General features: G+C 38.5%; 2 protein-coding genes across 2 annotated transcripts; both read right to left on the bottom strand.

The window, feature by feature from the left end:
• Nucleotides 1-1,108: 1,108 nt before the first annotated feature.
• Nucleotides 1,109-8,003, bottom strand: psma6a (proteasome 20S subunit alpha 6a). Its single transcript, XM_021315934.2, has 7 exons — nt 7,809-8,003; nt 6,627-6,721; nt 6,422-6,503; nt 5,233-5,388; nt 4,915-5,093; nt 1,891-1,985; nt 1,109-1,788 (listed from the first exon to the last, which is right to left on the bottom strand). The coding sequence occupies exons 1-7, from the start codon at nt 7,882-7,884 to the stop codon at nt 1,731-1,733; spliced, it is 741 nt and encodes a 246-aa protein (XP_021171609.2). The 5' UTR covers nt 7,885-8,003; the 3' UTR covers nt 1,109-1,730.
• A 1,224-nt stretch (nt 8,004-9,227) lies between these two features.
• On the bottom strand, nt 9,228-25,858 carry prorp (protein only RNase P catalytic subunit). The gene is made up of 10 exons (XM_012861600.3): nt 25,054-25,858; nt 24,426-24,564; nt 24,075-24,309; nt 23,696-23,994; nt 23,557-23,604; nt 23,334-23,466; nt 13,312-13,422; nt 10,864-11,012; nt 9,601-9,799; nt 9,228-9,424 (listed from the first exon to the last, which is right to left on the bottom strand). The coding sequence occupies exons 1-10, from the start codon at nt 25,397-25,399 to the stop codon at nt 9,296-9,298; spliced, it is 1,788 nt and encodes a 595-aa protein (XP_012717054.2). The 5' UTR covers nt 25,400-25,858; the 3' UTR covers nt 9,228-9,295.
• Between the last annotated feature and the right edge of the window lie 182 nt (nt 25,859-26,040).

The raw sequence follows: 26,040 nt of genomic DNA, 5'->3' as shown, positions 1-26,040 counted from the left end.
AGTTAATTTAGAAGGTGTGGCTACGGGAGATTTGAAAGGAAATTCCCAGGAACTAAACACTTCAGCTGCTCATGACATTCCGGTTTTCAAAGCTCTGGCGCAATGACCTAGAAAAAAACTTTAAAAAATTTAACTACTGGGTCACATTATGAAACAGTTCAAATGCTCATCTCTCACTGACTTGCAGCTATGAAAGAAAAAACAAAGTAGACTGTGATGCAAAACCTTGTAGAACCATCTTTAAACTTTAAATTTACTCTCGTCTTTGCAGCCCTGCTTCCAGGCATTCGTTTCTGCACAGCTCTTTAAAGGTTGTCCAGATGGATGTCTGGATTTTTGACTGGGCCATTAAAACAGCTTTCTTTCTCAGCCATTCTGTTGCAGACTAGCTGCCATGTTTGGGATCATTGTCCTGCTGATGACCCTGTTTGAGACGAGCTTTGGGTGTTTGTTGAAGAAGCGACCTCCCAAATACCTTCGTGAGCAAGGATTTCATGCTCGACTTGTTTTTAACTACTATTACTACTACTGATACTTTTTTTTTTGCAAGTCATTTAAGCTTTGCAATAATTTTTCACAAGCAAAGATGTAGCATCCAATCATAAAAAACTGAAACACATTTGGGAGGCATCTAAGATGGTTGCTGATGTCTTCCCTTCCTCGACGTTATCAGCAACCAAGCCGAATCATGGGGTTATTTTCCGAATGTGACAAATTTAGAAGGCCTGCTAACATTTTATATAGTACTCTGTAGCCAGTTTGTCGTTTAATAATTAGTCGAACTGTCTGAATTAAAATAGAAACCGGCATGCTCCCGTGTTTATTCAAGCCTTTAAATATCCCATTTGGCTGCAAAAACTCAAACGTGATGCTAAAGGTACCACGTGTGGCCACAGTCGGATAAAAACGGGGGGTATGCAGATTCATAAGCACGCACCCATGTGTTCACCGCTTTAAATGAGTGTAAGGTCCACTTCTGAGATTCACTTCATCTCGCACGTTTTTGAAAATGAGTCACCGCAGCACGGCGCCTGAACCTTTCCCGTAAGACTGAGCGCAGCTGAACTTCGGCGTAACAAACAAATGAGTAAACGTGAAGACTCCGTAGTTAAATAAAAACACTGCATTTAATAGAAGTGCAGCAGCATACAACACAGATTGCAGCTGAGAGGAGAGAACTGAATGATGAGTTAGTCCTTGTTGTCCTGAGCGGAGTTTGACGGGGGACGAGAGGACGGTTTTGGTGACAGAAAAACTCCCACGGCTGCTCCCGGAGGGTGAAGAAGAACCTCCAGAGGTCGCAAGCGACGAAGATCCTGAGTAAAACTTAAACCACCAGAACTGAGAGGTGCTGTTCTGCAGCTGTAGTGTTACTAAATGTAATCGTGTCCAACAATGAAACCGTGCTGAGTCTGGTCTACTTCTATGTCATTACGAGCACCACCCTGAAAGTCCTGAATTTTTTTTTAAAAAAGGCAGCTGCAGTCGGGATTTAAAAAGTGAAAATGCAGACGGGGGTCAATAAGTGGAAGGTGCATTTTAGAAAATGACCTGGAAGAACGGAGGTTGGTAAAAAAGGCAGTGCAGCTGGTGGAAAAAAATCAACCCAACCTGCAGCAAAATGTCCAGATTTGATCTCCCTGTGTTTTAAAATCGCCCTGCAGCGAGACTAAAGAAGCTCCTCTTTTTTTTTCCTTCTATTTGAGATTTCCGGTTTTCCCCGCTCTTCCTCACTCTCTCTCGGACAAAGCGACCAGGTGAACGTCGATCTCCGACTCCGACAGAATCCTGAAGTACAAACACAAACAAAATTACGGTAGTCAGAAAGTAAGAACTGTTCACGGCAGGAAAAAAACATAAAATTTATCCCTGTGGTGCAGATTTACTCACTTGAATTTAGGCTCCTGAGTTGTAATGACTCCCACCTCCAGCTCCGAGGGCTTGAAGTCGATGGACAGAACGGTGGACAGACAAGAAATCGCCGTCTGGTTTTGGGATAAAAAGCAGAGATCTTGAGATTTTAGAAAAGAAGAAAATTTTTAGAAGTAATGCAGCTCACAAAGATTACACCTTTATACTAATAAGTCATACAATAATAATATAATTATAAAATAACAATACAGAATTTTTCCTAAATATCCTCATATTATTTATCTTATTTCTAAAGCTCTTAAATTAGGTCAGTGACCAGCATTACTTGTCTTTGAAATGCCTTTACTCTGGAAATTTTACAGTCCCATGATGAGTACACCGCATCTTTAACATAAAACGTCGAGCATCGGGGTGTTGCATGAGCCGTGTTGGTGACATAGGATCAGATCTAAAAGGCAAGGCTCTCACTGGTCCATTTACGTTCACATCCTTAATTATGTGGTATGGTTCATGATCCCAGATCCCAGGATCTTATACAAGCTTCATTTGCAGGGTGGCCAAGATCTGCTTTGGGGATAAGGTGAGGAGCTACTATGGGGTGAGATAACTCAGTAAAAACGTATGTGTAGGTGTCTAAATTTGTAAATGTAAGTCAATAATCATGAATAAATGTAAGATTTGTATTTGTCCCTTGTCGACTCACACATACGTGTGACATCAGATGTTTCGTCTTTGAGAAAACAAGCTAAGAAGTCACAAACACAAGGTACAAAGTTACAACTTCGCAACAATACAAGTACTCGTCACAAATTTAGTACGAATCTACAACTCCTGATGAAACTGTTGTACTCCTCACCAGTAGGTGGCAGTAATGAGATGTGACATCAGATGTTTCATCTGTGAGCATACAAGGCTCCATCCAAAAACCCTTAACAACAGCTCCTAGCTCCTGTTCCTTGACCTTTCAGGGGGTCAAAAGTAAGAACTCTATCAGGGCGAAGAAAGGAGCTTTGGAGAATTTAACTCAGACGTCATTACATGAGAGAAACTCTCATGTAATGACGCGAGTTATCCTACAGCCTTCCAAAAATGAACTACAAAGTACGTGATCGCCTCTCTCCGGACATCTTCGTTGATTTCTGTGAGGGGGCTGTGCTCATACATGACGTCACACAAAGGATTGTGGGATACCTAGAGGGTTCTTAGCGCCGGTAAGGGATGTCACGGAGTTCCTAGGCTAAAATAGCCGTGGGAGGGAGAATACAGGCTACTTTTCCTACCTCCTTCCTTACTGACTGCATTATTCGGATTGAGCCCAAATTCTGTTTTCTTTCTCTTCTTGTATAATGGTGGTTGGTAAACAACTTTCAGGTACATTACCGCCACCAGCTGGGATGTGTGTAAAAGTTTCTTTGTACTCGTACATTTGTGATTTGTACTTGTATGTATTGTGACAAAGTTGTAACTTGTAAACTGGTATTCTAACAGATGAAACATCTGATGAAACATCGGCTGTCACATGACAAGGATCAAATGCAAATCTTAAATTTATTCACGTTTATTGACTTAAATTTATGAATTCATAGACCTACGCATACGTTTATTTTGAAAGTTATCTTACCCCATAAGCTACAGTATCTCGCACAAGTGAGTCCACCCCTCACATTCTTGTAAACATTTAGTCATAACCATTTCATGGGACAACATTAAAGATATGACACGTTGACACAATGTAGATTAGTCAGTGCACAGCTTGTAAAATGGTATAAATTTGCTGTCCCCTCAAAATAACTCAGTACTCAGACATCAATGTCCAAAACGCTGGGAAAAAAAGTGAGTACAACCTTGAGTCAAAAAGTCAAAATGGTGCCCACTTAGCCGTTTTCCAGTGTCATGTGACTCATAGTTACAATGTCTCAGATGTGAATAGGGAGCAGGTGTGTTAAATTTTGCCGTTATTACTCTTCCACTCTCTCAACCGGGTCATTGGACGTTCATCTTGGCCGAGGCTATAAGAAGATTGCCAACACCTTGAAACAGAGCTGCAGCACACGGTGGCAAAGTTGTTGTGTTGCCGGCGGTTTAGAGATTAATGGCTGTGTGTTGAGTTATTTTGAGGCTGCAGTAAATTTACAAGGTGTACACCGACTACTTTACAAAGTGTCATATCTTCAGTTTTGTCCCATTAAAAGACGTAATGAAAGTATTTACAACAACGTGAGGGTTGGACTCATTTTTGTGAGATACTGTAAGTCATCCAGGAGGAGATCCTTAGCATAAATATGGGTCAGCTGACCATCAGGAGAGTTTCCATTAGGCCTGAGGGCAGAATCAGAAACTTACTAGAAGTGGTCTGTGCCACCTCTGGAGGGCATGGAGACAGTCCCTGATCGTTCAATGATTAATCCAGTGAGTGGATTATGATTTCCTTTAAAATGAGAATCTGTGTGAGGATGGAGAGCTCAGGTGCAAACAGTACCAGGAGCTGGTTTCATCAGCTGTGAAGCTCTTTGTATTTCTATGCTTAAATACTTATTGTTCTGTTCTCCAGTTGAGGAGCATCTTATTATTGGTATAAAGCGGAAACTTATTCATCATTCTGACTCTGCTCCTATGTTCTACTGTAGCCAGAGAATACGGGCATGAGAAATGTTGGAGTTGTTTGCATCAGTTTCATAAAATGTAGCATTTTATTAACATTTACAGTTTGGTAAATGTTAATAAATCTGTATAATCTGATTGAACTTGACTTTGGAAAGTGCCTTGAGATGACATGTTTCATGAATTAGCGCTATATAAATAAAATCGAATTGAATTGAATTGCTTGCATCCACTTCGGAAGCCAGTGCTATGAAAACCTGATTTATAATGGCTTATTAACTCATTAATGCAATAAAAATAAATACCAGATTTCCCAGTCTCCTAAAAGATATAAAAATAAAATAAAAATAAGCCCAAGAACGTTTCCTCCTTCCATTACTTGGATGTGCATACTGTATCTGTACAATGTTTTGCATGTGGTTGTATCTGAGCATGTTCTACCTCTATTGTCTGCTCAAAGGTCCAGTCCAGTTTCTTTTTGACTTTCTTCTCCAGGAAGCTGGTGGCTTCGGTCTGTTTGACTCCAGCTGCAGTGGCCTTAAAGCCACAGTAGTAGCCCGCTGGATCACATTTATAAAGCTGTGGGCCCAACTCCTCATCCATGCCCACCACAACCATGCCTGCAGGAAGAACGCAGCCTCGGATTAAAACATCTAATTCTGGAAGGTCCGCTCTTAGCTTCACAACACCAAAAATACAGGTCTAAAAACGTAAAAAAAAAAAAAAAAAAAAACTTGTACATATATGCATATTACTCACAGCAGCCAAGTGGCCTCATTTCAGCATTTTGGGTGTAGACTTGGGAGATATCGGCCATGCGTTTGCACAGCATGTCCACAGGGATCTCGTATCCGTACTTGTAGTTCCAGTTAGCAGCTTCGTAGCGTGCTCTCTGCACCTGAGACCTGCTGTCAGCTGAAGGGATGGAGGATGCAGACAAATTTAAAAAGTTGCTCTAACCACTAGGCCACAACTCACAAATTCCTAGCGAATCAGAATCAAGTTTAATCGCCAAGTAGGTTTGCACTTACAAGGAATTTGACTTGGTGTTGATGGTGCAGACAAAAAATAAGAATACAGTAAAATGTATTCTTATTTCTTAGTTATTCGAACCAAACACTGAGAAGCAGCATTTAGTTTCTATGCTCCACTTATCTGGAACAAACTTCCAGAAAACTGTAAAAGTGCAGAAAGCCTGAGTTCCCTTAAATCGAGATTAAAACACATTTGTTTAAAATTGCCTTTGAATGTTCCAGTTAAACTGTTTTACTGTTTTTAATGTTCTTTTTTGTTTCTACATTCTATCCCTACTTGCTTTTATATTTTAATCATGTAAAGCACTTTGCATTGTCTCTGTACTGAATTGTGCTATATAAATAAATTTGCCTTGCCTTGCTTAAAATAAGAAGTTAAAGGATATATACACGGAAGCTGCATACACATGTTATACAAGTTACTGCAGCAGTGTCTGTTCATGGAACCATGAAGCTAGAAATATCTAGTGAAAGTTTAGATCTGAATCTAAATCTGAATCTGGACCAATACTTAAAAATGTATGTTCACAAACTCCCTCAATCCAGTGAATGAGCTTGACCCATTTTGAAAAGAAGACAGACGAACAATGTCTGTATATAATATGCACAGCCGCATACCCACATAAACGTGCTGCCGGTAATGGCAGAAAAAGGTGTTACCAAGTAATGAATCAGAGGGTCAACATATAATAGCGGCGTACCACAATTTTTGGATTTTTCTTTGGAAAAAAAAACAAAAAAACATTTACACCACATAATAATGTATACAAGCAAACCATTTATACATTTTTCTTTCACTTCTTTGAAATCCTGACAAAACACATTAACATTTCTGGTTTGAAGGAGGCAAAACTTGACAAAGCTCAAGGATTTCCACACTTTTCCACGGCACTGTAGCCCCTTCAATTGCTTACCAGTCATGCCGGTCATGACGCAGCCTATGTTCTCTGTGATCCTGAACAGATGTGTGACGGTGGCAGCATCCAACAGCTTGTCCTGACAGACACACGAGGAAACATGTGGCTCAGAGAAACAGACACCAAACACTCGGGCTCTTTAGAAGGCTAACAAAAAGCATTTTCAACAGAGGAACACAAACATCCGTATGCTCATACTAACAGGAACTTTCTTCTGAGTGACGACGACGGCACAGTCCTTCCCTCTGATGCCAACAGAGGTCATTCCTCCCTGGTTGATCGCTTTAAAGGCATACTCTAAAGAAGGATGGAAGGAGAAAAGAGTTAGCACAATCTTTCACAGCTAATTAAAGCTTTTAAATTAGGATAACATGAAGCTAAAAAAGTTCAGGACTCTTTATCTCATTTGTTTTGGTCTAAACATCCTGGGACATTTCTTTTATCTACAGCCCTCTGAATGGTAACTGAAGGGATGAAGCTGCATTCTGTTGACTCCTAACTCACAACTCTTACCTATTTAAGCATCTTCTGATAAGTAGCATGTTTCAAAAATAAATTTTAGTAATGTTTTTAGGCAACAATTCAAGAAAAGCCAATATTAGTGGGGAAATTCAGGTGTCTCTGCAGCATGCACAAAAAAAAGAAAATAAATATATATATATATATATATATATATATATATATATATATATATATATATATTATATTATATATATATATATATATATATATATATATATATATATATATATATATATATATATGTGTGTGTGTGTGTGTGTGTGTGTGTATGTGTGTGTGTATATATACACATACATGTACATATATATGTATACATATATATATATATATACACATATATATGCATACATACATACACACATATATATGAATTTCTCCCATTGTGAGATCAATAAAGCTTATCTTATTTTATATACTGTATATATATATATATATACATACATACATACATACATACATACATACATACATACATACATACATATATATATATATATATATATATATATATATATATATATATATATATATATGAAACTAACGTGAGGGAAAACACTTTACAATTATTAGCTGTTAAAAATAGTAAATGTTTACAACTGAATAGGGCCATTTTGTGTTTAAATAAAAAAAAACGTAAAAAAAATCTGCAAGACAACAGGGATGTAAATACTTATTGTTGCATGAAAACAATGAACCTTAGCTGAAAAATGTGCATACATGTATATTGCTCTAATGAACCAAACATTAACTATATATTTGTTCTGCTGATATTTGCCCTTCTAACGAGATATACAACACAGAGCAGATGCTAGCAGCCTGTCAGCAGTGATGACTGAGCAGCTTTCTCCCAGGCTTTACTCACCGACTTGGTAAAGTCTTCCCTCCGGGGAGAAGATGGTGATGTGCCGGTCGAACCCCGCACTGGACCCCCGGGACATGATGACGGCAGGGAATCGGGGAGGTTAAATAAAAACAGAAAGTGAATTAAACTGAAACCAAACTGCAGGCAGGAGAAACAAAAACATGGAAGGAATTTCTCAACCGGAAGTGGTTGTACGACAACTTCCCTATCCGGGTCAAACCGGGAGCAGTTGTAGTTTTCCCACCCGGAATTTACGTATTAGAACTTTAAAACTACAAATCTACCCGCGGCAGTTTGTCTTGAGTGAGTAAAAAACTTTTAAAGTTAAAATGTAAATTGCTGATGATCACAGACAGATAGATGGTGTTTTTACATAAAGCTAAAGTAATGTCAGAATCCACTCATTTCCACTGGATGCTTTACAAGTTGCAACAGCAGTGCCTCTTTGTGGAACCACAAAAGTATGTTAAATATAATTTTAATTTGTAATATGCCTTGAGATGACATGAGTTGTGAATGGGCACTGTATAAATAAAACTAAAGTGAAAATATCAAGAAATAAATTTAACATTTGATAAACTGTTCAAAGTTCATCAAATAGTTTCTTAAAAACATTGCAGTATTGTGTTTTAAAGGTTTTTCCTGGGTCAAATCTTTATCGCCCAAGTTTATATATTTATTTTGTTTGTTTGCTTGTTTTTCCCCCCTTTCTTTTTTTGGGGGGAGGGGGGGGGGTGACAATACTTTCAGAACAAAAGGGCAGATAGTCTAAACTTTAGATTATCTGAAAGTAACAACACAACAGATAATAAAAGGGCAGAAATTCTTATCCATAAAATGTATGTCATGTTGGATTCTCTTTTAAAATTTTAGATGTAAGCCAAAAAAACTTTTCGAAGTGAAAGCTTCAAAAAGTTTATTGAACCTGATTTTTAAATACACTCAAAATGTTTAGACAGTTGTTTAGAACTTGTCTAGCTCTTACTGGCCATGTACCACACTGGATCGTCAGCATACACCCCTGCACCAGTCCTCTAATATGAAAAATTGTTAAATACAACACTAAAAAGATGCAGACCAATACTGAGCCTAGTGCACCATAATGGTTTATATTTTCTTTTGAAAATGTAAGAGATACTCTTTGCACTGCTTTAAATGCATTTTGGAAATGTTTTTCTGATTTTCACATATCATGGTTTTATGTGTCAAATCCATTTTTTGATATTTAACAATACTCCATCTACTTTACCACGATCAAGTAAGGATAAATTACTGCTTCAGGAATGACTGATCAGACTTTCACGTTTGAGTAAAAAACTGGGCAAAGTTGCCATTTTCCTCATGTTTTAAACTACAATTTTAACAGTCACAAAATTAATCACAAAATTAATTAATTACAGGACCCACATGAGAGTTAAATGTTTTATTCACAAGTCCACAGTTTAAAATATTTTATTCACACAAATGTTTGCATAAAACATTTTTGTTCAGTGTTTTCTGGTGAGGCACAGCCACCGTTGTGGCACTTCATAAGTGCTTCTGTCCTCTGTGTCATCATAGGGAATGTGCCAGGTATCTCCTGTAGACTGGACAATGGTGTCAAAGCAGGGAATATTCTAATAAAACACAAAGAGGAAGTCCGTCAGTGTGCCTCTGAGTGAAAGACTAGTTTCAACACAGCCTCTTTAATTACTTTTACATTCAGCAGTGATACATCACACAATATCAACCCAATGTTTATCCCTTTTACAACTTTGATCTCACAATTTTTTCCCCCAGTGGTTCTACTCACTTGAAATCGAACCCTCCTGCCAGCTACGACATACCCAGCCACCACCAGCTGATGGCCCCTCTGCCACTTGAAGAAGAGCCGCCTCGCTGGCCCATCTGGCAGGCAGGCTTTATGGTCCCTCATCAGGTCTCTGCTCACAAACTGACAGTGGTTCCCAGAATGCAGAGTGGCGTACAGCAGGAACGGGTCGTCCTCAGATCTAACAGGCGGGGTATGTGTGAGGTACAAATTAATGCGCTGTAAACCTCTAGGTAAAGCACAACAATAACAGGGGAGGTTTTACACATACAGACATTTTCTCTGTTGATGTTTGCTGTAATCACATTTGAGTGCAAAGCACGGATGAAGCAATGTGCACGTGAAATTGGTTGCAGCCACATTCCTGCCACTTCTGGATTATGGAGATGTTTTATATATGAATGCTTCAACCAAATGTCTGAAATCTTTGAATACTGTTTATCATTGTGCTTTAAGGTTTATAACTGGTAGTAGACGTTTGACACATCATTGTGATTTGTATGAAAAAGCTGATTGGCCTCCTTTAAGTGTTCGGAGAAACAATCATTTGATGATCCTGATATATAAACACCAACTTACTTAAGCTCTCTTTTGCATAGATCTAGTAGTTCACATGCTTTACGCTCAAATGACTTTATCCTTCTACATGTTCCTCGTGTTCGAACTGAAAAAAGGAAAGAAAGCATTCAGTGTGTTGGCTCCTATAGCGTGGAATCAGCTCCAGTCTGAGCTCAAGATGTCGGGAAACTATTTCATTGGACTTATTTCGAGCGGTTCTTAAAGATAGACCACAAGCTTGTATGAAACAGTGTCACTGCTTTTAAATTGTTTTTATTGTTTTTATATTTGTAACCAGGTTGTAGTGTTTTTGCAGATTTCTGCCCAGGTCCCCCTTGAAAATGAGATCCAGATCTCAACGGGGTTTACCTGGTTAAATAAAGGAAATAAAAAAAATAAAAAATAAAAAAAAAGTTCAAAGCTTCTGCTAACATCTGATTGGTCTCTTGTCAATGAAAGTTTTATCCTGTAGTGCTTTGAGTTTTTACCGTTCCTCTGGACAATTAAAGGATCGTGTTTTTATTCAGCTGATAACAGCTACAATTTTACTGCAGTGACTAATAATTTTAATCATGTAAAAAAACAATCTATTTCCAGTTGCTTTCGTCCTGATGTTGTTTACACAGCCTGCAGCGGCTCGATATGTCCATTTTTGGATGTGTGGCTTTGTCATTCGGAGATTCTCACATGTTATCCGTAAAGAAGCAATGGGCTTTCTGCTGGATGAGGCTCATGTTGTGTCTATTCCAGGTTCTGGAAGCCGTCAACATGTGTTTCCTCCCCAGCACCAGGATGCTGAGGGCCTGACGCTCAAGCTCTGACACCACTGCCAACAACTGTGACAACACACACAATACTTTCATTTACAACAAGCGTTGGTAAATGCAACATCAACATTTTGTGGTAGAAAATCCAGAATCACTCAGACACGCATATGTACTGGAATCCCTTGTAAAGATGTACAAATAACCCAAAAAAAAGTATTTTACTGCAGTAGCATAATCTTAATCTAAAAAAAATGACTCAATTATTTGTGCAAACTTATTTAGCAGAAAAAAAATAATTAATGCAACTAATTGGCACCGTTAGAAATCCTTTTAAAATAAATCTGATAGATTTTTATGGTATCTAAAAAAATCTCTAAAACTCAAGAGTCATGAAACTGCAGAAAACAGTGGCACCTTAAGGTCACCATGTCTCCATCACAGCAATAAGTCGTTGACTACATGCTGAGTTTTGAACGTGTGCCTAAAAAAAGGCCTTCTACATTCAACCATCACAAACGTAAACAATGTAGATTGCTTAGAATAAAGTAAACTGTCTTTTCAGGACCAGAAATCCTTGCTGGTATAGTGTGAAAGAGTGGATGACAGCAGTACTTCACCAGACACATTTGTCAGTTTTTCCCTAATCAGACCATAACAAAGGTGGTTTTGGGGGGAAAAGTCAACATCATCTATTGTCCAAAAGTCAATATCATCTACATCTATTAGTAACTTATTAAAGGATAAAAAGAAAATGTTACTTGACCTTTAATTTGACAAGATTATGAAGTGGGGAAAAAAAAAATCTGCATTTGTTCAAAGCTTTGGTTGAATAGAGGCATGTGATCACTTTCTGGAATTAGGCTGCATGGTCAGTTCTCAGTTAATCTTTGCTAAAAGCTTTAATGCAGGCCAATAAATTTCTTTCAGCTTTCATTTGGAGTATTTACCAAGATTTATACAATAACTGGCTTCCACTTCTGAGAGATTCTGGGCAACACTGTCAATCAGCAGCTCATATGTGTGTCTATTGTGGATTTTTCAGGCATGTCTAAGATTTGTATCTTGGTGTATAAACCATGAATTAATCAGTTTTCCATCTGCAAATAAGTGAAGATGGAAAACTGATCAATTCATGGTTACAAAATAATGTAATTTTGATTTTTTTCCCTTTTGAATGCACCTAAAAAAGTGGAAAAGTCAGCTGACCAAATAACTTTAGCAGAGAACATCCAATAGGCTTGTTCATATGCAAATTTTCAGACATATCAGCCTGATAGTTTTGCGGTACTGCTGGCAGACGGCACGACAATGTTTACGTCTGCTGATCCCGCCCGGTGCAAAGTTCCTTTCATGCTCAAAAAAAATGGTACTTGTCCAAGTAAACAATATCAGGACAATCTCTCTGCGACATTGTTTTATTTGAAGATGAATATATGTTTTTTTTGTGTTTTCTTTTTTTGGTTAACGTGATTATGCCCCTTTAAAGTTTTTAAATTTTCAGCAGTCTCAAAAGCATTTTTCTAAAAGTGTTTTAGGACTGAAGTTGAAATAATGATCCCATAATTTTTCAGCTTTGTAAGAATCAATATAGTCAATTTAAGGAACCACTCGCCAGAGCTCCTGCCTTCTGATTATTTGCCACTATAAACACAAAATCCATCAGCCCGGTTAAAGAATTAGATGTTTGTACTGAGATCTTTCCTTTTTTTTTACCTAAACTTACCTGAAACAAAACCCAAATAATAGCGTACAAGTGTCGTTTTTTTTATCGTTTAACCTTTCTGCTTTGAGAGCTCAAACGTCTGGTGGCGCCGGTCGGTATTTACATTTTTCTTTCGTACAGCTCATCACTGATTTCATTCACCCAGTAAGTTATTTGAATAAAATCTCAATGCCTATGGTCCCGATGTAAATTTCAGCAACCCTAATTTTCATGATTTATCTTGGTTTCCCACAAACTGCAGCAGATGACTGTAGAGGGAAACAGTCTTATCTGTACGTACTTTCCTGCCCTGCAGCTACATAATGTGTGAGAAAGATAAAGAGAGCGTCACACAGACAAGCAGAGAGACAGACACATGTGGGCAGTCAGACAAGTAGGTTAGGTGGATTTAAAAATCAGGTATCGGACAGTTCTGGCACACATCTAAGATTGAGGCAGATGCGCACGTTGCGGGGTTATTCATTGTGAAACTGACAGAAAACCCCCAATGTCGAGAGGGAAAAAAAAAAAAACCCACTAAAATCGACACGGTAAAACTAAGCTTGTGCATCTGTGAAATGAGCAGGCATGAAAGAGATCCTGTAAAAATATTTAGCTTTTAATTTAGTGCATTCTAAATGAATATGCACCTGTGTGTATTCTCACCGTCTCCGACTGCTTGCTCTTGTCCTTGTTGATGTTTGCAACGTTCAGCCCATCTATGACCACATCAAAGGCTGGCTTCCTCTTCACAAACACTTTAAAGCGCTCCAGCTCCTGAACGCAGACACAAATAGACATAAAGCGATGACACATGAAGCATATATTCAGACGCTAAAGGAGAAGATAAAGACAGCAGATTACAATGCATCGGCGTGTTGGTGCGAGAAACCATTTGTTTCAAATGCAACTTTTGATGTTTCGCCAGAACAAAAGAAATGAAAGTGTAGATGTTATCTGAAACGCTGTTGGAGATGAAAAAAAAAAAACTAAAAACAGACCACAAAACCAAGGGAAAGCTGCAAAAATAGCTCATCTGCAAGCCTACACAGAAAAGCTAACAGTTGAATACTATTATAGCGTGCTAGCATGCTATAATAATGCTGCTATGCTAACCAGGAGTTAGCATAGCAGCATTACCATCCCTTTTGCATAGTTTAATACTTATAATTTAGATTAAAATATCTGTGCGGAGGGCTTTCCCAAATCAGTTTGGATGCGTTATTGAGCATTCAGGGGATGCACAATAATATATGAAAAAGATAAACAGACTGTATAAGCAGTACAGGGGCACAAAGCTAAGAACAGATGGTTGCATAAACCCTATAAATAGACTATATGCACAGCTCTAAATCAGTTACAAAATGCTTTAGGAAACACAAAGTCAATGTTTTTAAGCAACCCATTACGTCCTGACCTCAGTTCCAGCAAAAATGTATGGCCGAAGCTGAGAAAGGTGAGCGTAAGCAAGGCGGCGGGCCTACACACCTGGACCAGAACCAGTTACACCAGTTCTGTCAGGATGAAAGGGCCAAAAATCCAGCAACGATTAAGCTGCTTGTGTACAGGTTGCCAAAATGTTTAACAAATACTAAGGATTACATTAAGAAGTACAAATAAAGAAAGAAAGAAAATCCAAAAAAACAAAAGTTTGGAGAGTTTAACCGAATGCTACAATCTTAGGTCAGCATTTCTTTTTTGTATAAAGGGTGTGTGCTGCAAGAATCTTTACCAGGAACCAGGAAAGGTTTTCTGGGGCCAATCCTTGCCCCACATTGTTTCCACTCCATCTAGCAGGGTACAAACAAATCCTGCAGGTAGAAATCTACCTCAGAAAACTGCCCTGGGAGACAGGCAATAATTTCGATAGCTTCTGAGTGAAAAGTTGTGGAAGAGGATGTGAAAGATTGGTTGAATTATTCCAGGATTATGTTTACGTCTCCCCAGTTTAAACTCTTCTACAGTTCATGTTTTAATGTTCAAATTGACCCTCTACACTACATGGATGTAATTTCCATAGACAGCACCACGCTGAAACGCACAGAGCACACGGCTTTCTGAAGACAAAAGGTTCAGGGTAGCAATCCCTCCTCCTGGTTGAGCATGTAGCCACGTGTTTTCAGTGAGAAGATGAGCTATTGCCTTTCTTGCACTCTGCCAGCAGCATAATTAAGGGTGAATGTTTACAGATTAAAGCACATTTGTTACTATTGAACACTTCTTTCCTGGTATCCGCCGTTTTCATCATGATTACAGAGTGTTGGAAAAGGCTATTTTTTAACACTCATCTATTCTAAGTTGAAGCTAAAATGTGGTATTATGCCGATTAAAAGATCTGCAAAAGGCTGAAAAAGAAATTCCCCACAGATAATTGGCAGGGGTTTGAGCTCCATAGATCAGCCCAACTTAACGGCCCATTGTCTCTTCAGCTGTCATTTATTCCCAGAAGGCCCAAACAATGAATCACTCCCATTATAGTTCAGCTTTGAAATTTTTATTTCAGTAACCGGAAACAAAAAGTCCCTTTCAACTTTCTGTGCCTCCAAACACAATAGCATCATCAAAATGTCCAGAGTCGTTTTTAATGCAATCACAGTTTTCTCAGTACTTGTTCGGGCATTTCAGCATTTTGAGTCTCTGGACCCAGCTTCCTTTCATATATTTATTCATCGTGCTTCCCTGGACTCTGTATAACTTCAGCAGCCGTTGTGTCATTTCTGATTACAATCTTTTAAGATTCTGCAGAATTCAGTATTTTTAGACCAAACAAAAAACTCGAAGGGCAAACAGGGAGAAGAGTCTAGCTCTGTCCTGGCTTCATCGTCATCTTTATAAAGCGCTTTGAACATCAAAGACAATAAAATAACAATTAAGGATAAAATGATAAAACTAAAAACCCTATAAGAAATTAAGAAGCTGGCTACAAAACACAATAACACAACACAGAAAACAGATAAAAACAATACCAACACAGATTAGGTAGAATCATGTCTCTGGGTTCTTAGATGAGTTTTAAAAAATGGACAGCAAAGGAGTCTGTCGAATGTAAAGGTTGCATGTTTAATAACTTTTGGCCCCAGTAGAGAAGCTCTGTTAAGTACGGCGCGTCAAGGTTGTTTAAGACCTTAGAACAATAAAAATAAAATAATTTTAAAATCAACTCTAAAATCCACTGGGAGCCAATAAGGAGAAGCCAGGACCAGAGTAATGTGGTCCCTTTTACGTGTTCCTGTTAAAAGACGTGCAGCAACGTAAAAAAGGGGAGGAAAAGAAGAATAGAAACAAAGGTGCCAACAGAACATCAGTGCACGGCTACGCAGTCACTATGCTGCTGGTATTTCCAACATGTAGCGGTGTCTCTTAGTCCAATCTTATGCAACCTAGAGGTTGTTCAGTATATCTTCTTTAAAATTTTAAACTGTACCAATCTTGTTCGTAGTTCCCGTGATACACTTTTTATGAAAATCATTGTCCGTCTTAAAACCAAGGTTTGATACCGTGGGCTTGCCATACATTGCCAGAGAGTCAAGATCAACAGGAGGGCTCTGATATCTTCCATTAAGCCCAAAAACGAGAACCTCCCTCTTTTACCAATAAATGCAGGTAAATTACAACCTGACCCTAGCCAGATTGATATCGCTCCGCCTAGCTTCACTCACATCCATCTTGGACATCTCCCATAGAGAGTGATTTCTCCAACCAATTTTATTGTCCAGCCAATCAGGACGCAGGGCTGGAGTTTCATAGATGTGACGTAGTGGAGAAGCTACCGTGATGTGAGACTGTTTTGATTCAACAATGGCGGCTCGCATCGAGGAAGCAAGCGTTAACATTGATGCTGCTATTTCTTCCGTGTTGTCCAATCTATCTGATATTGTTTCATTAAAAGAACATCAGAGAACGGCTCTGAAGGCTTTTGTTGGTGAAAACCATGTTTTCGCTCTTCTCCAGGACCGGATTTGGCAAGTTTTGTTTTCCGGGAAGAGCCCGTAGCAGAGCGGTTAGCGGTTAGCACAAACCATGTTAGGAGGCCTTTAGTCCTCAACGCGGTCGGCCCGGGATCGACTCCGACCCGCAGCGCTTTGCCGCCTGTCTTCCCCCCTCTTCCTCTCAGCTCACTGTCAATAAAACGCGTGCCTCTAGAGCCGTAAACACATTTAAAAAAAATAAATAATAAAAAAAAAATAAAAAAAGAGTTTTGTTTTTTCCTGCGTCGCTCTCATTAGCGTCACGGGTTAGCTTCGGTGTGAGTGGTTGAAATAGCACGTTGATAAAGATGACAAACAAGTGGCTTATCCAATCATACGCAAGAATTTTTGATAAGGCCCAGCCTTCTGAAACGCCGTTCCTATGGATCTGTTCCAGATGGATGAGTGGAGCTAGGCGGAGCGAAATACATCTGGCTAGGGTCAGGTTAGGTAAATTAGGACCATTCAAGCTTCAGTACCCTCAAGTCACAATAAAAGAGGTTTAGAGGCTTAGCGAGAGAACGTGAAAGAAGAAAGTTCAAGTATGTTTTCAGGTACCTCTGAATACAAATTTTAAAATATTCTGTTTGATTTGACTTTTTTAACTCTCAAAATGGGATATTTGAAAATTTCCAATCACTATGGTCCAACTAACTGGAATTAGCAGTTGTTTTGGGACAACCGGAGCTTGGAAACCACTGAAACAGTGCAGCTTGTTCAGGCTCGCCTTGATGACGGGAAGGAGGTTTTGGCAAGAGAACAACCACATGGTCACTTCTGATGAACTCAAAAGCATTCCCACAGAGATATCTTGAAATCTCTAGGATAAACAACAAAAGAGGGAAAAAGCTTTTAATGTATTTTGGAAGGAGTGCTGTACTCAGGTGCAATCAATACATTTTTGTGGCTCGATTCAAATATTTGAGATGTATTGAGACCCACTTGTAAGTGATTAATTTAAACTCGACATTTAAAATTATTTATAGTATAACCTGTGAAAAAAAAACGTGGGGCTTAAATATGTTTTCCCGGTAAGGCAAATGAATTACGGACATCTCCTTGAGTTGAATAAATATCTTTGTTTTTCATTTGTGGTTTTGCTTTTAGTGCGTCTCTCTCTTCTTATTTTTTGCAAATGGTGAAATTGACTGTGCAGAGCAGGCAGCTAAAACTGCAACAGCGGAAACTGACCATTTTAGCTGGAGGGGAACTGAAAATGTGTAGAGAGAGAGACTGCGAACCTCGCTAACAGCAGCAACATCAGGGGTTTGTTCATACTTTTACTCCAGAAATGAATCTGGACTCCACCTGCGGGATCACTCATCCGACGGTCGGATGGCTCCTTTTCCCGACTGATCAAATATTTACAAGACCCCCCTGGCAATCAGACACGTTATTTAAAATGTAAATAATTTAAAATTAAGATGTCTCTATTGTTGCTGTGCAGCTTCATACCCTAACAGGAAAGTTACGCCGAAGCTCAGAATAGACCTCCATCGTGAAAACGTTCTTGGTGCTTTCACTTTTAGATAGCAGCGATATGGAAATAGGCGGCTGTGAATTCCCCTGGACCTGAAACTTGAAACTGTTTGCACAGTATCATTAGCATTCAGTCCGAAATGCAAGCTTAAAAATGCAAAAAAAATAAAATTAAAAGTACTGCAATATTCCTCCTCTCATAAACTGTGAGCAGGAAAAAAAAAAGAAAGGCCTGTCAGGCTGCTTAAATGCGTTTAACTTTAGCTCAGCTCCAGCTGCTCCCTGGACGCTGAGATGAAGAGAATGATTGATGGACAGAAAAAAAAAAAAGAAGAAGAGCCTGAGAGCAGACAAAGAAGGAAGAGAACGATAGAGACAAAGTCCGCTGTAATTATCCCGGGACTTTCCGAAGCTGATATCTGAGACCAACTCATTGTGCTGATGGCGATAATATGGCTACTTGAAAAGCACACACACTCCCACATCTGTACACACATGAGCATGAGCTTGCATTTACCACCGAGCTGCGTCGTTATCACAACTGGTTTCTGCAAAACATGAACGGCAGCTTCCCCACCGACTCAGAGCTGTGGGAGATGCACTTCGTCACCGGAGCGCTGCGCTGATCGTAACAAGTCAGAAGTTATATTTAGGCAAGCGATACGAAACATGAAGGGAACGTTGCAGTAAAGTTTCTATCCCTATCTAAAAGTTTCTATTTTTAAATCATTTTTGCATTTCAAGTCCCGAAGAAACCGCTTTCATCACTCCTGTGGTCAGTCTTCATGTTCCTCCCTTACGAGTTTCTCAACTCGTAAATGCTGTTTTCAGTGCATCAAAGAGTTTTTTTTAGCTCTTGAATGAGGGATTTTTCTTTCTTTTTTCTTCTTCTGAGAAACTTTAAGTTATGGGAGATTCTTGCATGCTTTGCTCCTTAGATATTCCTGTGTTATCAACAGTTTGTTGATCTAATTTTTCTGGTTCGGAGGCTCGTAGATTTCCACTTTCCAAGTATACACTTTTCTGCTGCAGAAGATACCAGCAAAACAAAATATTTTTTGCAAGGGAGTATTTTCGGGACCACAGCAACTCAAAGTATCCAAATCTAAGGGTCAAGACCCAAATAAAGTCCACAAACCTCTGATATTATTAGGATTACATCATTCCAGTGTCCAACTCCATAGCATATGAGGAAGATCCCCAACAGATGTCTTACACCTTTGGCATTTGTCAGTGATGCCAACATTCAGTTTATTCAATCTATGTGGCGTATAAAATGTACGGTAGAAAATATTAAATTGAATCTGTCTATGTTTAGTAGACACCAAAATTGTTTATTAATTTAGTAATCTGTTCCAAGTTTCTTCTTGATGTGTACAGCTTTGGTCTGTTTCCCATTTAGATTTTCTTTCTGAACAATTTTCACAAGTTGGGAAGTAATCAATAAAAGCTTTATAAACACAACAGATGAGTCCTTTTGTAGTAGTTTTACAGTTTTAGTTTTAGTAGTAGTAGACATTTTTTCAAGTACATTTCCCTCTGGTTTATTTGGAAATTTCCCTAATGTATGGATCTTGATCCTATGCCTGATCTGTAGGCATTTAAAGAGATTATGTCTGTCCAACTTTGAAGCTCTAGCTTTTAAATCTGAAAGTGACACTCAGCTTTATTGCAGCCAACATTAGGGTGGGTCTGCAAGGAAAGGTTATTATTCGCCTCTATGGTGGTCTGTTTACTTCTTATGCATTTGTATAAATGCAAGAAGTGTATATTTACCATTACAGATCTCTTCTCTGGGGTGACGGGTGGGTTCTGAGTTTTAATTTATTTATTATTTTATGTAACAGGTTGTTTTGTTGTTTTCTTTTGTAAATTACATAATACCTTAATAAAGATATTTTGAGTTTAAAAAAAAATATCGAAAAACTACATTATGAGGAGCTTCACATTAATGTCTTTCCCTACACTCTTGCAGGGATCATATAGACATCTATATTTTAAGACCGTATTACACTGACCATCACACTGGTGGCGTAAGTGTATTTGCAAAGATTTAAAGCTGAATGACTCACTTTAAATATGCTGAGCTTTCACACGTTATAATTATTTCTCATTAGCTCATGGATGTGAATAATCTTTATTTAATACATGCAAATGATATAATTTTCATTTTATGTAAAGCTTCCTGCCTTGTTCACCTACCTTTCACAAGTATTTCCACTGAACACAAACATAATAAAAATGTAAATATTTACCTTTGCTGTCGAAACTTGCTAGGATGTATGCCTGTTAGGTAAATTGTCATAAACAAATGGGACTATTTTGTTTAAACGAAATTTATTAACCAGCAAGTGGAAAAACAATCTAAAAAGAGATGTTGATTAAATTTAAATGAAACTGTTACTAATTTTCTTCTAAATTTAATTGTAGATTTTTGATGAGTATTGATAAAATATTCTTTAAAATACAGTCTTATGTTCATACAAAGGGATTTTTGAAACTTCCTCTGGTTTCTACGTGGATTTTAGACTGCTAGTTCTAGCAAATGCACTTATCCAAGATGAAAAGGTGAAAAGCAGCTTTTTAAACTGACTGCCACCAACTGTGTGAATCTTGATCTTAACATGTTCTTTAAAGACTTGTTTTGAACTTATATAAAAATGTTAAGGTCATAAGGTTAAAAGCTGGCTATTAAATACAAAAATAAAAATGAATGATAATAATATAACATTTTTGCTTATCCCACATTCAAAGCCTATTGATAATGGAGAATTTCCTAATGTCAAAGTGTTAAAATGATGTTTAAATAGCTGCTCTTTGTTTTTTTGCTGGAGAAGCAGAAATAGATTGGGTCAATTCTGTTTTATAACTGAAAGAGAAACTACATGCTTTTCTTCCAGACAGTGCTTTCATTTGCTGCTAAATCCATCAAATAGCCTGATTCCTCTACAAACGACTGATCTAAAACCCCAAAGTTCCAGTATGGCTCCAGCGACAGAGCGCAATCATCTTGAGTCTGTTACCACATGTTAAAGTGAAACCCATTTCAGAGATCTAGATTGATATAAGTATGAAAAGGTCAACGTCAGTCTCAGATATCAAACGCAGTCTGTTGCGTCTGTGTGCCAATGATGCCCTCTAGCAGATGTATGTGGCATCTTTTAGGTCCTCGTTTATTTTTTTTTTGCTGTTTCCTACAGACATGGCTGTCAGACACAGTTTATCTGTTTGATAGAGTTTTTCTATGTATAAGCCGGACACCTATACATCTCCACTCACCCCAGACTGCAACATATGCGGTCACCAGGTCCGTTTTCATCGTGAACAGAATACAATCCAGAGTCAACCAGGAAAAAAAAAAAAAAAAGCTGATTCTGCTTTTTACTACAGAAACCTTATCAGAGACCAGAGAGGTTTTCCGGAATGGTTGATATCATATCCTAGTTTATCCACCCCCGTAGTTTAGATTTTCTGTATAGAGGTTCTGTTTTTATTTGCAAGCGCAAGAATTAAACTCAGCCACTTATGCTGAATGTTGCAGTGTTTATCAGAGTTTCACAATTAAATACGGTGATAAAATCCGCCGACTGAGTGGAAACATTTAATCAAAGGAAGCGTGGACTTCCTTTCTCAGCGTCTCCGTGAAGACCGTGAGAGAAAGTGCTGCTTCAATCAGTCTTTTCAAGAGATTTTAAATAATTGTGTTTTTCAGCATTTATGCTCAAGAATACAGATTAATGAGATCACAGGTGTCCAGGATTGTTAATCAGTCAAATAATTTAAGTTTTACACTGCAATAAGGGAACTAAAAGTAAGTAACTTTTTTTCAAAATTTGAATATTTTCCCTTGATTTGAGCAGCTAAATAATAGTATTTGCCAGTGGAATGAGTATTTTTACCCCTAAAATAAGATAATTAGATATCCTGCACTTGAAATAAGATAATGGTGATGAAATGTTCTTATTTTAAGTGCAAAACTCTTATTCCATTGGCAAATATTCTTTTTTAGCTACTTAAATCAAGGAAAAATACACTAATTTCCAAATTTTTTACTTACTTTTATTTCCCTTTTTGCAGTGTAATAAACCGGACAGGCAGCAGCAAGTTTGTAGCACTGTTGTTTCTACCATATTCATCTTGCAGGCTTTAATCATTAAATATCTGTGGATCATTTCATTACATTCTTCTGCATAAAAACTGGTTTTAATTTAGTCCCAGAACTTTACTGCCATTAAACCGTCATAAATTAAGTCTTTAGATAGCTGATTGTGACCCCGAACGGGGTTCTCCTGTTATCCATTCTTACAGAGAGTCGGGATTGGTGCAGTCATTTTAAAAACTACTCTCTCCACACATTTTCACACATTTTATAGTGGCAATTTGTGGCTTTTAAACCATAACCTCTCAGAACCAATCAGATTGAGGTGAGCTGAGAGCTGCCTCTCCAGAATACAGCGGTAGTCCTGGTGGAGGAGGACTCGTTCAGCCTCAAGGGTAACTAATCTACAGAATCTGCCTGGTTTCCTGACCCGCAGCAGAAACACACACACACAAAAAAATGCCAAGGTAGATAAGAAGGTTGCAGGAAGTTTAAAAAAAAAAAAAAAAAAAAGTTCACCCTACGGTCAAAATGTGCCTATTGTCACATACTGAACTGGAAAGAAGTGAAAGACCAGTCTGATTCCGGAGAACAACTTTTACATAGCTTAGGAAAGTTCATATGTAAAAAAAAAAAAGAAAGAAAAACAGAAACAGGATTACAGGAAAATGTATAGTATAATCTATTTACTTTTTTACTGCATTACAAAAAAATCTAAAACTATTCCCACTGCTGCAAAAATAATACAACAGGTGGGAGAGGCGTAGCGCTATTTTACTCTACAGTCCGCAAAGCTAGAAAATAAACTTTGGTCACTCTGACACCTTCTCTGGAATCTTGTAAAGGACATTAAACCCTCACAGGAACAAAATAACTGGACATTTTTTCATTTTTTTCATTTGAAAATCCTAATATACATTAATATCGGTAACTGGCCCGTGTTTAATTATGTTCCTGTAAGACAAACATATCTGAACCAAAAAACTGCAGGTGTTTAAATATCTGGAGCTTAAGACCAGTTTTTCTTACTGATTTAGAGAAACACTAAAAAGCTCTTTAATGTAACATCTCTCCTTATATAATTCAGAGTTTTAAGGACAAGAAACAACTTTTAAAAGACCCTGTTTTGTGTTAATGCATACCTCAGGAGTGGTCTTTTTGAACACATCTTTCCCCTGAATGACGTCAGTCATGACTCTGTCCTTCAGTTCCTGATACTCCTCAGCACTCAGCTGGATAGATTCCAGCTCTGACCCACAACACCTACACACACCTCTAAAAGATAAATAAATAAATAAAAATTAACAAATAGCACAAAATATCACAAAGGTAACTGAATAGAAAAGTAGTAAACTGTATCTTTACTTTGGGGTGGCACTGCTCCAGGCTGCTGTCCATTTCTGGTTGCTGAGACTAAAACGTGAAGATATTTAAATAAAGAGGGAAAAGTGGTGATAAATGCTTTAAGCACTTGGGAGAAACCTCTCTATTACGGGCGGCTTACCTCTCAAACCAGCTCTTTATCCTGTTTGCAACGGCCTGCTGGGGATAGATCTGGTTGTTCCTCATGTACATGAGAATTCCCAGCAGCCTCTCATGCTGCTCTGACTCAGTCATGGCTCCCATTTCTTTTTCCCCCCCTCCCTCCTTCACGCCTGTAAAAAGAGCATCCCAGGTCTCCTGATGAGGGCTCAGTCCCTTTTCAATTAATTCGTCGTACAGACCCCAGGCAGTTGTCGCATCATTGTGATAAACCGCCGCTGCGACAACATCACCGTAGTTTCGCGTTGATGGTGAATAAACCTAAAATGACAACAATCAAACATTGATAAGGAAAGCATCCAGTCCAAAGCATTTTCCTAAACAAGCACGTACTTCTTTACCTTCTTGACCTCCTGCAGGATCTCGACTGCTTCCTTCCACCTTGCAGTCCGGCTGAAGGCCTTGATAAAAAGGCTGGAGGCGCCGGTCTCCAGTGAAGGGAAACTTCCACGCATGATTCTGTATACGTCAGACACCTCGTCGTCGTGGCCGCTGCTCACGCAAAGTGTCAAGTAGCAGAGCAACAGCTCATAGGACAACGTGCCCATTTCCACTGCCACGAAAGTCAGCAAGGACCTGAGGGAGAAAAGTACACTTGCATTGTGGAGATGTGTAACTCAAACACCCAAATATTTCTGTTTCCTAAGGGGAAAACTGGACTAAACGTTACAGACGCTTCCATTTTCTCTTACTTTGCGATATTCAGCTCTGATCCAGAGCTGAACAGTGCCTTCATCATCCGGATGTCAAAACGTTCTGGGTTTCCCAGAGACTCCCTCAGCTTCTTCCACTCAGCGGGAGACAGAGGTCGTTCCGGAGGCTGAAGCTTTCCTTTGAAACACAAACCCAAAATAATATGGATGTAGGCGTGTGCAATACTAGGAAACCCATGAGATTGAAGCATTACTTTAAATTAATGTGAAGGAAATATTAGTGTCTAGACTAGAAATATCCTTTTTTGTCCCAGTGGGGACATTCATGATAAATCAATCAATATATCTATAGCATTTCTGCAATGTTTTTGTGCTGTTCTAATGGACAGCTCCTTTGAGGTCCTCCCACACCTTTACAATTCATTCATTTCATCACCCAGTTCTGTGCCAGCTCACACTGTCAGACAAATGACATGAGAATAGTTTTCAGAGAAGTGTTGTTGCAAAACAAACTAAAACTATGATGTAAGAGGATAATCTGCTGTGTTTGGTTTGTTGCAAACCTCGCTCTATAAAGTTGTTTTGGGCAACAACAACAAAAATGTCATAAGATAGATAAAACTTTGAGTTGTAAAAAGATGCATCTTAAATTGGGTAGGCTTCTTACCTATTTTTATACCCGTCCTACGTCCACCGTCCTGTTGCTCCTCTTCCTCAGAGACTAGTTGTGCCTTCCTCTTCATCAATTCTGCTGTCCTCTTTGCCGTCCCAGCAGCAAAAACAGATCTGGGGAATGAAGTCTGCGGCAGCATGCTAGATTTCTTACTTTTCCCATCCTCTGTGTCCTGTCTGAAAGCTCTGTTGGGTATTTCAGGCTGCCTATTGTTCTTTCTGTCCACCTTTCGGCCTCCGATGTTTGGTTTAATGTCTTTTGTGCATAGAAAGCGTGCTGTGGAAGTCAGCTGTGGCGACCCAAAACACATTCTGACTTTCAATAACAAGGTTGGAGCCATGTTTTAATGAGTAAATCTGCAAAACATTCACATGTATGTGAAGCAACAGTAATACCTTACTAATATTTTGATATATAAATGCTTAAAGCTTTATATTCTAAAGCTGACCACACAATATGCACATTCTATATGGGTCATTCCTGATCCTAACACCAATTACAAACAACCTTTAGTGCCTACAAATATTAGCGATAGCTTAAAACAAGATCTAACTGATTCGGAAAAATTTTAGTGACTCTTATTTATTCATAACAATGACTCACGGCAACCAAAATCCCCAAAAATTGAGACTAAATAGTTCAAGTTGTCTCCAACAGGCATGATTTTCAGGTCGCATAACAACTTCGTCATCAGCAACAGACCTGCTTCTCGTGCTGCTTTCAAAGTACCTCGGACAAATTTAGCGACACACAAAAAATAATAATAATCAAGAACCCTTTGAAATGAGTGTCATATATTAACCAGAGGAAAAAAGGCCTTGCATGAAAAAATCAACTGACCAGACCAGAGTCCAAAATGTAAATCCTGTTTTCTTCTATTTTTGCTATAAGCCGCTGGAGAATTCGGATTTTTGGAAACTGTGCTGCGCGGAGACTTTCAAAATAAAAGCATTTAGCTAAGAAACTAGTTGTCAATATGCA

The sequence above is a fragment of the Fundulus heteroclitus genome, chromosome 19 (genome assembly GCF_011125445.2).
Source record: "Fundulus heteroclitus isolate FHET01 chromosome 19, MU-UCD_Fhet_4.1, whole genome shotgun sequence".
NCBI classification, from domain to species: domain Eukaryota; kingdom Metazoa; phylum Chordata; class Actinopteri; order Cyprinodontiformes; family Fundulidae; genus Fundulus; species Fundulus heteroclitus.
The sequence above is the reverse complement of the archived record's forward strand: the minus strand, read 5'-3'. Positions and strand labels throughout refer to the sequence as shown.

Bases quoted from the DNA above. Each gene is read 5' to 3' on its own strand.
- psma6a (XM_021315934.2), bottom strand. From the start codon at position 7,884: ATGTCCCGGGGGTCCAGTGCGGGGTTCGACCGGCACATCACCATCTTC. The intron at 6,722-7,808 runs GTGAGTAAAGCC...ATCCTTCTTTAG, and splicing joins GGGAAGACTTTACCAAGTCG to AGTATGCCTTTAAAGCGATC. The intron at 5,094-5,232 runs GTGAGTAATATG...TTCTTCCTGCAG, and splicing joins AATGAGGCCACTTGGCTGCT to GCATGGTTGTGGTGGGCATG.
- prorp (XM_012861600.3), bottom strand. From the start codon at position 25,399: ATGGCTCCAACCTTGTTATTGAAAGTCAGAATGTGTTTTGGGTCGCCA. The intron at 24,310-24,425 runs GTAAGAGAAAAT...TTTCTCCCTCAG, and splicing joins TCAGAGCTGAATATCGCAAA to GTCCTTGCTGACTTTCGTGG. The intron at 11,013-13,311 runs GTGAGAATACAC...GTGTTGTCACAG, and splicing joins AGAGCAAGCAGTCGGAGACG to TTGTTGGCAGTGGTGTCAGA.